The 15,819-nt window shown below is 49.3% G+C and overlaps 1 protein-coding gene across 2 annotated transcripts in view; it reads right to left on the bottom strand.

Annotated features, from left to right (window-relative positions):
* Positions 1–15,819, bottom strand: part of ptprbl (protein tyrosine phosphatase receptor type B, like) — a 30,264-nt gene that overhangs the window by 13,176 nt on the left and 1,269 nt on the right. Inside the window, exons 2-11 of one of the 2 annotated variants that reach the window (XM_086302291.1) lie at positions 11,496–13,801; positions 9,242–9,521; positions 6,322–6,630; positions 5,736–5,999; positions 4,076–4,339; positions 3,650–3,913; positions 3,304–3,573; positions 2,940–3,206; positions 1,013–1,276; positions 521–784 (exon numbers count right to left, since the gene is read on the bottom strand). In XM_086302291.1, coding sequence (XP_086158417.1) covers positions 521–784; positions 1,013–1,276; positions 2,940–3,206; positions 3,304–3,573; positions 3,650–3,913; positions 4,076–4,339; positions 5,736–5,999; positions 6,322–6,630; positions 9,242–9,521; positions 11,496–13,801 — 4,752 coding nt within the window. Of the gene's footprint in view, positions 1–520; positions 785–1,012; positions 1,277–2,939; positions 3,207–3,303; positions 3,574–3,649; positions 3,914–4,075; positions 4,340–5,735; positions 6,000–6,321; positions 6,631–9,241; positions 9,522–9,992; positions 10,234–11,495; positions 13,802–15,819 lie in introns of those variants that run through there. The other variant, XM_086302292.1, reaches the window with a different exon arrangement.

The raw sequence follows: 15,819 nt of genomic DNA, 5'->3' as shown, positions 1-15,819 counted from the left end.
CTGGCGCCACCGGGCCCTCTGACCACCAGTAGGCAACGGGTGAAGTGTCTTGCCCAAGGACACAACGACCGGGACATGTTTCTTTGTTCCTCCTGGTTCAGATCTGAAACTTGGTGCTTTATTCCCACATCTTATTATGTTGTAACAAGCAAAACATATGAACGTGATATAAACAAGTATTCATGTATCCATCCATCCACCCATCATCCATCCACCCATCATCAAAAATGCCCAGTCCCCTACTGTTCTCGTGGGACACAGAGGTGTTTCAAGTCCAGCTGAGGGACATAGCATGTCTGGGGTCTCCTCCCAGATGGACCGAAACATCTCAGCTAGCGTCCCTCAAAGAGGAGGAGCAGCAGCAGATCTGGCAACAAATACAGTTTTTCTTTCCTTCTCACCGATCGATCTATCGCCTGCTGAGCTCGACTGCATCCTGACATGTATCATCTAGTTTACTCGCTGAATGATGCAGCATTCATGTTCCTAATGAGCCCGACTGAGGTCAAAGGTCACTCACAGGTGCTGCCATGGGTGGAGGCAATGGCTTCGTACTTTCCGCTCCACGTGGTCACTAGCACTGTGTAGAGTCTGCCGGGCACCAGGCCGGTGAACACACAGTTGTGCTCCGTCTTTGAAACTGTCTTGTTTTGCAGGAAGACGTTGTTGTGCTTGATGAACACCTGATACAGGTCGAAGTCTCCAGCAGCGTGACGCCAGTACACCTTCAGGTAGCTGTCCGAAGCATTGTGGGTCGCTGTGGGGCTCTGGACCTTCGACGGCTCTGATGGAGGATAATCAGACAAGACTGATGATACCGGAGTTTACGGTGTTTTGTGCAAAAAGGGTGCAGCAGGTACAGAGCCAGGTGTGTATAGACCTGGACAAGCACGTGTTGGTATCATTTTTGCTGTTTAACACTTACAAACTGAATGAATTGTTCTAAAGTGCCGACTTTACTGCAACATGGTTTAAAATTCTGACTGGTCGATGCTGTGAGTGGTGTACATACGTGTCCTCTCCTGGATGAACGTCTGATTTTTGTAGAGACCGCTGCAGGTAGTGATGGAGATGTTGTAGAGGCGTCCAGACACCAGCGAGTCGAAAACGCATGTCGGGGTCGACTTGGGCACGGTGAGGGTGTGAATGGTCCTCTCCCGGTCACTCAGGGTCACCAGGTATCTGTCCACCTCACCTACAGCCTGACTCCAAGACACGCTGAGGAAATCCATGCGCCCGTTGTTGCTGACCCTGACATCGCTCACTGCCGCCGGCACTGAGGGGGTAGGAAGAGGGCGGAGTCAGAGTAAACACACAAGCACACTCGTTTTCGTACCTTAGATTACCCTAACCATAACCTAACTGTGACACTAAAAGCACATTTTGAGTCTCAAAAACATCTTCAAACTCGTGGGGACGGCTGTTCCCACTGCTGGAGCATTAGAACAAAGACTGATAACAGTGTCAGTTTAAGCCCAGTGAATAAAAATGAGTTTTTAACCTGGATTTAAAGACCACCACTGAGGTAGACTGCCTGATGTGAAGAGGAAGATCATCCCAAAGCTTCGGGGCCACAGTAGAGGACACTTGATCTCCTCTAAGTTTCAGCGTTAGGGCCTGAGAGCAACAGCTGCTCAGCTGAGTGAACGAGGGGGGACGTAGGGCAAATATACAGGCGCCAGAGCAGTTAAGGATTTAAAAACCAGTAAAAAAAAATTGAAATAGATCCTCAGTACAATTTTAAGCCAGTGTAAGGAGGCCAGAACCAGAGTAATATGCCCAAATGTTCTTTTACCAGTTAAAACCCGTGCTGCAGCGTTCTGCAGAGAGCCCTATTGAATGATGTGTTCTACCTCATTTTTATTCTTCTTCTAATTATATTTAAACTTTTTGACACCGCAGGGACTGCACTTTATATTTTTTGTACTTGTTACAACAACAGGTAAGATATTCTGTTCTGTTCAACAAAACCTGCACCTGTGGAGAACTCTGACAGGAGCACAGAGAGCATGCAGAGATCACACGGGGGGAGCACTGAATCATGATGCTGTGATGTAGCAATGCTCTACCATGTCTGCACACTGTGAGCTCCAAACCCAGAAGCTTTAGAAAAACATCTCAGAGTAAAATTAAAACGCAGATGACCTCTCGCTCCTGATATCATCAAAGTGAGCGACTGATCCTTACACGGCGCCTCTCTTCTCCCAGAGGCGCCTCATTCACACCAGCACTCTCTTTTGTAACAACCACTCACACATTCATTCTCCGAGCCACCTGGATCAAAGCGGATGAGCATGTTTCCTGCTGTTTATTTTGATCCGTTTCAAAGATGAAATCGTGACTACTCTGCACGCTCTGTATGTTCTGTGATCTTCATAAAGTCCTCTGCAAGTTATACAACGGCTGCCGGCACTGGTGAAGAACAATGAAGCTCCGCCCTGACGGGAAGTCTCTCTGTCATCAGCGCTTCCTGAAAATTCCTCACAAATTCCTGCTTTTCACTAATATCCTGCTCTCAGTTCAACAAGCACACAAAGTAAGAATGTGTCTGAAATACACAGAGTCAATACATAATCAATGGTATTATTTATCTTATTATGATCAATTATACTATTATTACGTCACATATACACCTGTTTTTATTTCTGAAAGACTTGATGCGCATTAACTTCTGTCCAGTTATATGACTGATAAATGCTGTTAACAATTAGCAGTGTTAATGACAACACTGGCACAGTTTGTTTAGCTGGGTTATGTTTTAATTCCTCAGGTTAATTCAGGGTTACCAGAAATAAACGAGCTGTTCTCATTGCTGTCAGGTGTGACTCACTGGTACAGCCTTCATGCTGATAAATCTCCCACGGCGTGAGCACTTTGTTTAAGCTGCAGCTCGACTCCACCCTCGTGTTGTTCCTGAAACGACTGCTGGCGTTTCTTACCTGTGCGTCCCTCGGACACCGTCTGTCTGGAGATGTGTCCCACTCTGACCGTGGTCACCACCACGCGGTACAGGGCGCCCGGTCTCAGGGCCTGGAAGCTGAGGCTGCTGATGTTGGCCATCACGCTCTCATTCTTGATGACGCTGCTGTCGTGAACCAGCAAGACTTGGTAGGAGTCCAGATATCCGGAAGCCGGTGCCCACCGCGCCTGCAGACTGTCGGTGCTGCCGAGGTTGGAGAGCCGCAGCCCACTGACCTGAGCCGGAGCTGAGGGGGTGGAGAAAGGAAACGCATTACAACAGGAACAACAATAATGCTTCATTGATACTACAATCGTGGCATCGTCATCGTCGCTGTGACGTACTGGTCCGTGCCGTCACAGAGGCGGAACTGCTCAGGTTACCGCTGTTGGTTGTCACGGTAATGATGTACTGGCCCCCAGGCGTGATGCTGTTGAAAGTGCACTCTTTGGCCTCCCAGCCGAGGACTCTCTGATCTACAATGGTGGCAGCAGCGGTTGCCCACCTGAGGAGCACGGTGAAGCCGTCCCATTGTCCGGGCGGCCGACTCCACCGGACGCTCAGTGAGGTTTCGTCAGCCTGGCGTACGAGCAGCTGCTGCACGGGCCACGGCGCTGCAGAGAGGAAGGGGTAGGGTCAACAACACTGATACCGACTCATTTTGGAAGTTCAGACTTCAAGTGAACTGACCCAGCTGACTGCTGCAGCGTGCTGTGTTGCTCAGAACGCCACTGTGAACTGTGACCTCTGCACTGTAGAGTCGTCCGGGGACCAGGCTGAGGACGGAGAAGGCGTGCTGCCTGCTTGCCTTACTGACGGTCTCATTTGCCAGAACCACCGAGCCGTTCTTCAGGATGACGCTGTAGTTCTCCCAGTCGCCTCTGGGGGGCAGCCAGCGGAGCCACAGTGTTCGAGCATCAGCCGACATAGAGAGCGCTGACACCTGGTCAGGTACTGAAACAGCATAAGACAGACGGGGAAATTAAAAGCAATAAAAACAACACAGACCCCCCAGCAGAGGGCGTCTGAGTCTGTGGTCCAGCGTTCTCACCTCCACCTGACGCGACGGCATGTACCTATAACTCCCTCTGTACCTGCTCTCTGAGCTGAACTCACCTGTCCTCGCTGTGCTCCTGCTCTCGGTGCTCTGACTGCCTGCTGAGGAACTGACTGACACCTCGTAGCTACGCCCAGGGGTCAGGCCCTCAAACTCCACTTGGGTGATGTTGGGGAGAAGGTGGCGTAGCTGAGGGTCGGATCCTGGAGCCCTCAGGGTCACCAGGTAGGATTCCACCCCTCCTTTAGGTGGGAGCCAGGAGGCTCGCAGGTGGTCTGAGCTGCCGTTGTTTTCGAGGACGAGACGTGACACTGGTGCTGGGGCTGAAGAAAAGGAGGAGGACCCACGTTAGACTCATGTTTGTACAGTTTTCTCCTCTTCTTCCTGTTTCACCTGAACTTTACCAGCTGTCTCATGTGTTCACCTGGAAACAGCAGCAGTGTTTCAATACAATGATTAATGGGTGTTTATGTAATGTGGTGTGGGTGGAGAGTCTGTGCCACGTGTGAACAGATTTACTGAAGCGATGAAGAGGCTGGGTGAGGTGAGCAGCTGTAGACAGAGAAAGGGCGTGAGGGAGAAAGGTCTGAAATATCCCGGAAACGCCGCTGCTGCTGGAAAGAAAAACAGAGCCGCAGGACGACGAAGATCCAGTTTTTATCTTCACGCCGAAACTCGAACGCTCAGAGGAATGAAGACAACTTCATTAACTTCATGCTGACAGAAATATTTGAAACTATTTTACAGGCTAACAACGCCGAGGTAAAGTCCATCGGTTGCAAATCTCACAGCTGGTCGGCTGTCTGACAAACACGTGACTCATTTAAGATGACACAGCAGGACGCAGCCTCGCTGAGTGGATTCACTGCCACTTCAACGCATTAAAGTCTGAACCAGAAAAACAGATGACCGAGGTCACGTTGTGGACTGTAAACAACAAAGATATTTAACGACGCTGTTAAACTCTGCGGAATAAGAAATAAAACGCAGCGATGTTCACATTGTAGATGCCTCCACAGATATTTGGGACTCAAACCCGATGCTGCAAAGTGCGGGTGGGGTTAGGGTCAGCAATGATGACCTCAGACGGTTAATTCTGATTGGTCAGTCGTGAACTCTGAAAAGACGTCATTTTACGTCCATGTCTGGTTGAAAGGTTGAGAAACAGACGAAAGGTTGTCTCCTCAAGCTCATTTTAGCCGTGACTTCCTGTATCCCTGCTGCAGCTTCCTGCTGATTGGAGCTCTGAAGACATCGTAGCTCACATCTGTCTGCGGGTGTTGTTTTACTAACACGTGCTTGTCGGGTCTCTCCAGGTGAACGCCTTTTGCTCCCTGCTGATGATCGGAGGAGTTTGTGGAGGTGTTCTGGGGATAACCACACTCAGATGTAGGTGAGCTTTGAGCTCAGTGTTTTTAATGCAGGTTATTTGTATTTCCCAGTTTATGGGTATTTTTAGATGGCATGGTGAAGTATAATCTGTTCTGCAGATGAGTCCCTGACCTGAAATCCGCTAACTCCATATCTTTGTTTCATTGTCTACAGCATCAAACCGCTTTTTAAGACGCAGGAAGAAAGTGGATGAAGGTTCAGAGACCTGGACATGAGGGCGAATCTCTAAATTCACAGTTCACACGTCCATCGAGTGTTTTGGTATTTTAGAAACACTCATGTACTCAGATTACTTCAGATTCAAACACGGGTCAGTGCTTTCGCTACCTGTGACGGATGCTGTCGAGGCGGAGCTCTGAAGGCCGACTGCTTCTGTTACCACGGTGATGGTGTACGGGGTCCCTGGGTGCAGACCATCCAGCTCTGCCGAGGTGCTGCTGTTCTTCAGAGTGATGTTCTTCAGCAGAACACCAGCCCGATCCCTCAGCAGAACCCTGAGGTTCTCCGTGCGACCTGAGCCGATCCACCAAGTCACCCCGAGGCTGTGTGAGGAAGAGGACGCCACCTGCAGGCCGTCCACTGAGGAGGGAGCTGAGGCAGGGAGAGAGGGGTGGTGGAGAGATCAGAGGGTATTGACACCACTGTGATGGTCACTGTTTTTCTTTTTAAACCACTTTCACGCTGAATGAGTTGCTCTGGAACAGTTTTAGTTTTATTCCTTTTTAAAGCTCTATGTTTTTATTATTATTGATCATGTGATAAGCTCTCAGCCAATCAGGTGCATTCTAATCATGTTCCAGAGCAACATATCCCTCTGAGTGTAAGAATTTCATTGCTGGTAGTGATGTGCTGTTGCTACCTGTACAATAATAAAACTTGAACGTGAGAAGATTCTGCAGGTGTTGTAGCTCACCTGTAGCTGTCATTGCGTGGACAGGTGAGGCGCTCTTGTTCCCAGCTGAAGCTACCACACTGACTTTGTACAGAGTCCCGGGAATCAGGGAGGTGAACCCGGTTTGGGAGGCTGCAGAGCCCTTGATTCTGGTCCTGCGCCGGGATCCGGAGCTCGTGTCCTCCAGAGTCACATCGTACCAGTCCACACGACCGGTAGGCTGAGTCCAGGACACCGTCAGAGCCGAGCCGCTTAGAACCATAAACAGGCTTTTATGATGAGGTTGAGCTGGGCCCAGCTGGAGGTCCAGATGAGCTGGGCCAACTGGGTCTGAAACAGGAGAGGACACTCAGTGTATACCCACACTGAAAACAGGACATTTTATTTTGAAATGACATTTTACAGCGCTTTTGTTTTCCATTAATTAATATTTGGATAATCAAAGTTTTTTAAAACTAAGACACTGAACTGTAGCAGCAGATTTCAGGGGGTTTGGTTTGGTTCTGGTGTATCTGTTGCTGTTCATTCAGAAACACTTTAGATTGGATCAGGCTGTGGCTCCTGCTTGGAGAAAGGTCTAGGCTGAGTTTAGGGACAGGCTGGGATTAAGGTTAGGGTTGGAGGTAGTGTTTGGATTGGGGTTGGGTTTCTGGTACAGACTGCGGTGGGCAATGAGATTTGGGTTGAGTTCAAAGGAGTACAAGTTTGGATTGCGGGTTGAAGACCATGGAAGGGGACAGGTTTATGGTGGGTTTGGGGACAGATTTGGAGTTTGAGTTGGACTGGGAGGTTGTGGTCGAGGATCATGGGTGGGGTTGTGGTTTGGATTAGTTGCAGAAAAAAGACGCAAAGGAAAAAGAAGAAGGAGCAAAAGAACATCGAAAACAACACGTGAATTGGCGATTAGTGCAGCTGTCACAACAGCTCTGGTAGAGTCGGCTAGGGAAGACTGTGCGTTTCAGAGGGATGACCAAGAGATGGTAAATGATTTCCCAAAGCCAACACTACTATCCTGTAAACCAGAGGAGGAAAGACTTCCAATTTAGAGAAGCAGCTAAAACATCTGCATCCAGGTGGGTCTGAGTTTCAGTTTAGTCGTCAGCACCGCTGAGCATCAGCTTTGTTCCATAGTGTGCAGTCTGTTGGTGACCGCCCTACATGTAGCATGACCTGCCACCATGTTAGTGGTTTAACACGCCTTTTTAATGACCGGGTTTATATTTATGTTTTGGCATCTAGAATTGTGAACTTCTACTGGCTTTGGTGAATTCCCCATGTGGTTGGTGGTCGTGGGCGCAGTGATTGTTACACTGTGCTGCTGCAGAGGCCCACACGCTTGTTCGAGCAGCTAAAAGAATGAGAGCGTTTTCACGGAGGCAGCATGAGTCCACACAGGAAACTGAAAAAAATAGGCTGGGTGGGGCAGGATGATGAGGACAACCCCCCCGGTCCTGAACTCTGGCCTGTTCTTCGTGATGGCTTCCTGTTTGAGCAGACTTCCCTGCTTGCTGTTGGAAGGCTGGCAACACCCCAAGGACAAAATGTCCGACCCACACAGCACAAGCTGCGAAGCTCCAGAAACGTCAACAGACTTGTAAAGATCCAAATGATTCTGTGACTTTTACGAGACGACTGGACCGAGGCACAGCAAGCAACGCCTGACTCCACCTTACCCTGAACGGTGGTCTTCAAACTGCAGCAGAGGAAACGTGTCCATGTGATTCACGGCCAGCCTTCAGTCTGACAGTCACCGTCCTGATGTGAACGTATTAATTGGGACGAAAATGAACAGAGCAGGAACATTTTCAATGTTGAGAGAAAACCAGAGAAAGCTCGGAGGCAGCTGCTCGTTCCAGAAAGTTCCTGATAAACACAGAAACACTCTCTAACAATGGTCTTCATCTCATCTTGAGTGTTTGTTTCCAGAAACATCCCCTCCTCACCCTCCTCACCCTCCTCTGCTCTCAGCCACTTCCTTCGTTTGTTTGCAGCAGGTCCTGGATCAGTTCAGTGATGGGGGGAGGTCAGGGTTTGGGTTAGTTTAAGCATGTTTTTGGAAAACACTTGTAATCATTAAAGCAAAGCATTAATCGGCCTCATTTACCAACAGTGCACAGATGCCGGTCCATCGTAAGGAAGCACACGTCTTTGAAACGACTGCTAATAATTATTATTGCCTTTTAGACTCTAATTAAAGTTTTCCAAAACATTATAAGCACCGAAATGCTTCTTCTTCTCACAGATCACGTCCTCCTCGGCTCCACGTTTTCTTCTTGTCTGCTTCTCGTTTCACTCCAAACATTGTGGAGCCACAGTCGCTGTTTGAGGGGAAACAATATTCAGCAGCCCGTTATTTCAGCCTGATTTATTTATCTCTCTGTTATTTAAAACAGTCATCACTCCCATGGAAAGCGGTCCCTGATCTGGATTCTTCCTTGGAGTTAGGAAAGTGTTTTAAAGGTTTCTGCAGCCGGACGTTCTCCTTCTTTCTTGGCTTAGCAGTGCAGGTTTCTCTCTTACATCATTGCAGCGCTCTTCAACTTCACCTGGCCGTACGCAGGCAGTGAGCACAGTCTGATTTACTAACATGTTTCCCTAAATCTGATGGTGATTTTTTTGTTTTCATGCACGTGTTAGTAAAGCAGGTCCAGAGATATTGAATCTTGGAAGTTACAAGTTTGAATATTTTAACCGTATTATTTTTAGAAATGTTGATTTTATTGCTTGAAGTTTAAAAACCTGGCGCGCTCTAAAACATAATATGATCAATAATCAATAATGGCAGGAGGTTTATCCATGATGGGGAGCACACGTACACGGGTGTCATGAGAAAGGGGCGGAGCTTGTTCTAAGTAATGTGACGGTAAAGTTAAAATAGCTACACAGAGCACTCAGGTGCTAACTTCTGAACTGCAGCTTCACTCTTCAGGTGCGCTCCTACCTGTCTGAACTGTCCCGTGGCTAATCTCGCCATCCTTCCTGGAAACCGCTGTCAGCTGATACACTGTCCCGGGTTGCAGTCCCGTTATATTACAGATGGTGGCGCTGCTGGTCTCTCCATCAGACTTGCAGTGGGCAGGACTGGACCATGAGTCCAGAATGCAGAACAGACTGAAGTTACAGGACAGACCGGCGGACGTTACCTGCACCGCGATGGAGTCTGAGCTGGAGCTGATCTCCTTCAGGTCTGCAGAGCATCGGGGACCCTCTGAGGTCTGGACCTGCATCAGGAGGTCACAGAGAGAAGGGTCAGGGTCAAATGGTGTTTGTGAAACTCAAAGGCCTGGTGTCTGATGTCTTTTTTACACAAATGGCCTTCGCAATGCAAATGCAGAGGAGGTTGTCTCCTCCTGGGATCAAACCAAAGGGTTCATACTCGTGACACGAGTGTTTAAATGCCTGCACAGAGGTAAAAAGTTCCCCTATTAACATCGCACTCTCAGAAAATAAGGCACTTTATTGTTTCTGTAGTGCTTACACTCTCTAAGAAATGAAAAGAGTACGAGTGAGGGCCCAAAGCACTCTGTTGTGTATTTCCCCTGAGCCTGATTCTGTTGGAGGGTTCTTCCTGTCTAAAAGGAGTTCTTCCTTCCCACTGTCACCACAGACCATTGTCAGGTTGCCTCCGTATTACTTATTGGTCTTTGGCTTACAACAGAAAGCGGATGTAGATAAATGATCCGGTAACTCACCGTCTTTGCGCCCCAAACGAATCCAAGAATCAAACATGTAGCGGCACATCTGAGCATCCCTGATTTAAATCTGACCGCTCGGTAATAAACACGCTTCCTCTGACACACTGACAGTTACAGACATCTTTCAGCTGAAGTACTTTGGTCCAGAGAGGAGCTGGAGGTTTCCTCCATCAGCTCCAGAGGCTGAAATGATCTGGAACTTCTTTCTCCTGCATCCCGGACCCGTGTGACTCTTTTCTCTCTGGGTCCATCGATCTTTAAACTTTCCCTCAGCGAGCAGAGGCACGTTCTGCACACCCCGCCCTGCTTTCCTTCCTGCCCGCCTCGGACTTTCTCCATAACCTTTAGCATCAAACTGAGCTCCATCGCTACCATCAGAGTGGGCTATTGTTGGGGTTGAGTTATCCAATCAGGAAACAGCCTCACACCAGAGGCTCGCTCTATTTATGTATGAGCAGCATCAAAGTCTGCTTTATGTTGCACGCACACCGTTTCTTCATCTTCATCACTGCAAAATCAGACCTTAAACCACACACAGAGGCTGCACCTCCTCTTTATTTCCACCACTGATTAAGTCATTCATTAGTCTATGCTTCTTCATCGCCTCTGATAAAATGTGTCTGAACTGCTTGATCAAAGGAGCTTGGAAAGAAAAGCGTCTGGACTTCTTTAAGTTGCTTGAAGACGTTTCACCTCTCATCCGAGAAGCTTCTTCAGTTCTAAGGTCAAATGGTGGAGAGTCCCAGATATAAACCTAGTGGGAGTTTCCCCCCACAGGGGACAAAAGGACCCCCTGATGATCCTCTAATCGCCTGAGCCAAGGTGTGAAACTGGGTGTGGGTCCCAATCAGCCAGCCGAAACTCTGGCTGATTTACTCTGGCTGATTCACTCTAGTGACGGACGGAGTCGCTCAGTGAGCGGTAAACAGGAAACACACTTTGAGGTTACTCATACACGATCTTCATTTCAACACGGAAGTCGTGTTCTGAGACTCGACCTCTTGACTACATTTGACTTTGATTTTCAGAATAAAAAAGAGTCTGGAGAGCTTTACCAGGTCAACATGGTAGAGTAAAATAATACTATTAATACTGTGTTTCCATAGTAACACAGGAGTGTGATCGTCTTTTCATACACTCAGTATGTACTGGCTTTGAGCTCTCAATTTGCTCTCCACCAGCTCCACAGACCCAACCATCTGCTTCAGCTGGAAGCAACGCTCCCACGGAGCACCAGAACCACACCAGTCACAGGAAACCGAACCTCTGCCAACATCTGGCAGGTTTCCCACTGATCTTCTTCATACAAGCAGCAAACAGTCAAAGATCAAAATCAAGGAGAATAAAACTGATCTGGAGTTAACCGGCGTGAACTACCGCCAAACACAACACAACATCCTGAACACGTCTAAACACCATTTTAATCAGGTATGAAGACAGGCGTGCTCGCATGTTGAAGTCCTCTAAAATAACAGCATCAAACAGAGGTGGGGTACTCACAGGTGTGGTGGAGGTGACTCTGGACGTAGTAGTGTGAAGCATGCTTGTTGCTGGAGCGGGGGTGCTTGTTGCTGTGGGGCTGGTAGTGGTGGTTGCCGTGGTTTTGGTGGTTGTAGCAGGAGATGCTGTTGCAGTCGTAGGTGGGGTGGTTGTAGCGGGAGATGCTGTTGCAGTCGTAGGTGGGGTGGTTGTAGCGGGAGATGCTGTTGCGGTCGTAGGTGGGGTGGTTGTAGCGGGAGATGCTGTTACGGTCGTAGGTGGGGTGGTTGTAGCGGGAGATGCTGTTGCGGTCGTAGGTGGGGTGGTTGTAGCGGGAGATGCTGTTACGGTCGTAGGTGGGGTGGTTGTAGCGGGAGATGCTGTTGCGGTCGTAGGTGGGGTGGTTGTAGCGGGAGATGCTGTTACAGTCGTAGGTGGGGTGGTTGTAGCGGGAGATGCTGTTGCGGTCGTAGGTGGGGTGGTTGTAGCGGGAGATGCTGTTGCAGTCGTAGGTGGGGTGGTTGTAGCGGGAGATGCGGTTGCGGTCGTAGGTGGGGTGGTTGTAGCGGGAGATGCTGTTACAGTCGTAGGTGGGGTGGTTGTAGCGGGAGATGCTGTTGCGGTCGTAGGTGGGGTGGTTGTAGCGGGAGATGCTGTTACAGTCGTAGGTGGGGTGGTTGTAGCGGGAGATGCGGTTGCGGTCGTAGGTGGGGTGGTTGTAGCGGGAGATGCTGTTACAGTCGTAGGTGGGGTGGTTGTAGCGGGAGATGCTGTTACAGTCGTAGGTGGGGTGGTTGTAGCGGGAGATGCGGTTGCAGTCGTAGGTGGGGTGGTTGTAGCGGGAGATGCTGTTGCGGTCGTAGGTGGTGTGGTTGTAGCGGGAGATGCTGTTACAGTCGTAGGTGGAGTGGTTGTAGCGGGAGATGCTGTTACAGTCGTAGGTGGGGTGGTTGTAGCGGGAGATGCTGTTACAGTCGTAGGTGGGGTGGTTGTAGCGGGAGATGCGGTTGCAGTCGTAGGTGGGGTGGTTGTAGCGGGAGATGCTGTTGCGGTCGTAGGTGGGGTGGTTGTAGCGGGAGATGCTGTTACAGTCGTAGGTGGGGTGGTTGTAGCGGGAGATGCTGTTACAGTCGTAGGTGGGGTGGTTGTAGCAGGAGATGCTGTTGCGGTCGTAGGTGGAGTGGTTGTAGCGGAGATTGTTATGAATCTCATGGTGGTTCTACTATCTGCAGTTGTAGCTGGGAAACTATCACTGGGAGTGGTGGGTGGTGTGGTTTTGGTGACTGTGGTATGAGATGGTGCCATGGATGTAGGTGTAGTTGCTGGTGTTGTTATGGATAGTGTGGCTGCAGTCTCTGTGGTTGTGGTGGTACTGGCAGTGGCAGGTGTGGTATCGACGGCTGTGGTTAGAGACGGGTTCGTGGCTGTGGTTGCTGCAGTTGTAGCGGGAGTGGAGGGTTGGATGGTGTGTGTCAAGCTGGCTGTTGTAGCTGGCAAAGGGATGGTTGTGTGTGTAGTTGCTGGTGTTGTTATTGATGGTGCGACTGTAGTCTCTGCAGTTGTGACAGGGGTGGTGCTACTGGTGGCTGTAGGAGGTGTGGTTTTGGTGGCTGTGGTTGGAGCAGGCGCTGTTATGCTGCTCGTAGAGGGTGTGGTTACAGCACCAGTGGTGCTGGTGTTTGTTGTACTCGTTTGTGGGACTGATGGAGCTGAGGTGCTACTTACAGGGACCGCATCACCTGTTGGTGCTGTTGATAATACTCCTGGAGTCAGACTCTCTGAGATGTTTGGATGAAGGGTGTAGTCTGTGTCTGTGGGCGGGGTCTGGCTGTGAGACCTGGGTGGTCTATATGTGCTGGTGCTGGATGCAGACGGTGGAGGAGTGGTGGTGGTGGGTGCAGCTGAGGCGGTGCTGTCTGAGGGTGCTGCAGATGTTTGGTGTGTGGATCCGTCCTTGGGTTGTAGCTCAGTTATGATGTCTGTTGCTCCACCTGTGCTCACACGTGAGGAACCCAGCGTCACGCCTCCATCTCCGCTCGACTCGGACTGGTTTCTAGCGATGGAGGACGATGACTCGTACAACGACGTGACCACCTCCGTCCTGACTAGGGAGTCACCTCCACCTGACGAGGTCTCCGAGGCGACTGACTGGTCCATGGTAAAAGCAGCTGTGCCATTTAAAGAGGATAGGTGGGTGACTGCAGGGGAAACATCTGGAGGTGACAGATTTTCCGTGACAGCGTTCCCAGGACTCCTGATGGTTTGGGTGGAGTTAGACAGGTCCAGCGGTGTGGATGAAGAAAAGGTGGAGGTGGCTGGAGATGTGTCTGAAAGTGAGAAGAAAGGTGAGAATATAAAGAGCGGCTCTGACTTGTCACATTTACAGATTAGTGAAATCACGCGTTAATCCTGAACGCAAATACCTTACGTTAAAGTTCAGCCCAACCTGGACTCCGCCCACTGATGACAGACACACTTAAGACTGACCTGCGCTGCTTTTAGAGCTTATAGCCCAGTTACTCCAACCTACAAACCAACTACAAAACTAATGTGTGTGCCTGAAGCTCTGCGGTCTGAGCCAGCTGAGCCCGAACATGTGGCTGTGAGTGTTTTCAGATCCCGCAGGTGGAGGTGCATCCTACTAAAGTTTGAAAACTTATGCACAAATTTTAAACAACAAAGTTATGAGGAACTATTTACCCAAGGCCTCAGGTGTGTGTCTTTTGTAACCACTTGGGTTGGGTTGACACAGCGTCTAGTTCCTATTTAATGTTAAATGGTCATGTGATTGGTTTACCATGACTAAACCCAGCTCCCAGTAAGCTGAAGACAGCTTCACCCGTCTGTGTGTTGACAAACAGTAACACGTCTGCATTTTCTTGATAGTAACAGTAACGGCGTTGTAACGATAGAAATAGTAATTAGTTAGATTACTAGTTACTGAAAAAGTAACGTGTTAGTAATGCTGTCATTCCCACGAAACACTGTAAATGATTTCAGTTATTAGAGATTAAGTGGAGAACAAGAACACCGTCAACATCTGCAGTCGGAAGTTATCTCAGTGTTTTTCCAGGTTCATCGGGAACGTTTGGGACGGACACCTGCTCTACACCTGAGTGTGAGTCAGCACAGCAGAGAACTGGAAACGCCCCATCAATAATCGCCCTCCATCCAGGACCTGCACTCTTTGACCTGCTGCCTTCTGGCAGATGGTACAGAAGCCTGCAGACCAGGACCACCTGACACAGGATCAGTTTCTTTCCCCTCGCCATCTCCCTCCTAAACAGCTGAACTGTATATATAAACACGATTCTGAATCTGATAAGAATTTGAATATCAGCACGCAAAAATTATGCCGACCCGAGCGTGTGGCAGGGGAGCAGGGCGTTGAGGCGCCATGATCACCCAGCACAGACAGCATGCGTGCTTGTTATTATAACCGAGATAAACAAACTCTGAACTGACGCCTGTCTGCTCCATCCTGCTGTTATTGGAGGTGAAATGAACAGCAGCGGTCCCAGAGCTAGACCCCGGGGGACGAGGAGTTTCTCTTTCGGGCAGCCAGAGCCGCCTGCTCCTGCCTGAAGAATAAATCCTCATTTGGACTTTTTGTTTTCTTGGTTTGACAGTTGTGAAGTGCTCTGCACAGAGCTGAGAGCTCGGGGTGTCATTGGAGGCGTTACAGTAAAACCTGGAGTTTTTAAATCATCCGACTCAGTGTGACGTGCAACGCTTCATCAGGCTGTCACAGCACGTTCACCAAGCTGACAAAGAACGTACAGATTTACTCTTCTTTTTTCAGTTTTCAGAATCAAAACTTTCGTTTTAGCACCCGAAAGTCAAAAAACACACTGTGGAAAAAAATGAAGTAGACATGAAGAGCTCGTCCAGAAGTTAGTAAAAAACACACTGTGGAAAAAAATGAAGTAGACATGAAGAGCTCGTCCAGAAGTTAGTAAACCACAGAAGGAAGCATCGCAGATGCTGGGCTCATCCAAATCTCACGACAATGCAGCAGCAGGGAGGATGTTATGGTTCGATCTAAGGGTGGACGCATGGCATTCAGACATGTTGGAGCTCCTGTTAGCAGAGATGGGAGCACACTGAGGAGGCCGAGGAACCAGGCGGCGAGTGAGCCGTGGCAGGGTCTCGCCTCATGTCTGAGGTCAATCAGTAATTTTTCCCTTATTTCCAGATACTTGTATATTCAGCACCATGCATGATTTGAGCTATGAGCGCACTTGTTACCAGATGCAGTGACCTGATTGGTCAGATCCGAAACATCCAAGAAAATGCCGCAAATTCGTGCAGTGAAAATGCACATTGGTGTGAATGGCTGCATTAA

The sequence above is a fragment of the Aulonocara sp. 'chitande type north' Nkhata Bay genome, linkage group LG7, assembly GCF_057382095.1.
Source record: "Aulonocara sp. 'chitande type north' Nkhata Bay isolate Kocher_YH1m ecotype deep benthic linkage group LG7, A_spYH_male_GT1.1, whole genome shotgun sequence".
In the NCBI taxonomy this organism is placed as follows: domain Eukaryota; kingdom Metazoa; phylum Chordata; class Actinopteri; order Cichliformes; family Cichlidae; genus Aulonocara; species Aulonocara sp. 'chitande type north' Nkhata Bay.
The sequence above is the reverse complement of the archived record's forward strand: the minus strand, read 5'-3'. Positions and strand labels throughout refer to the sequence as shown.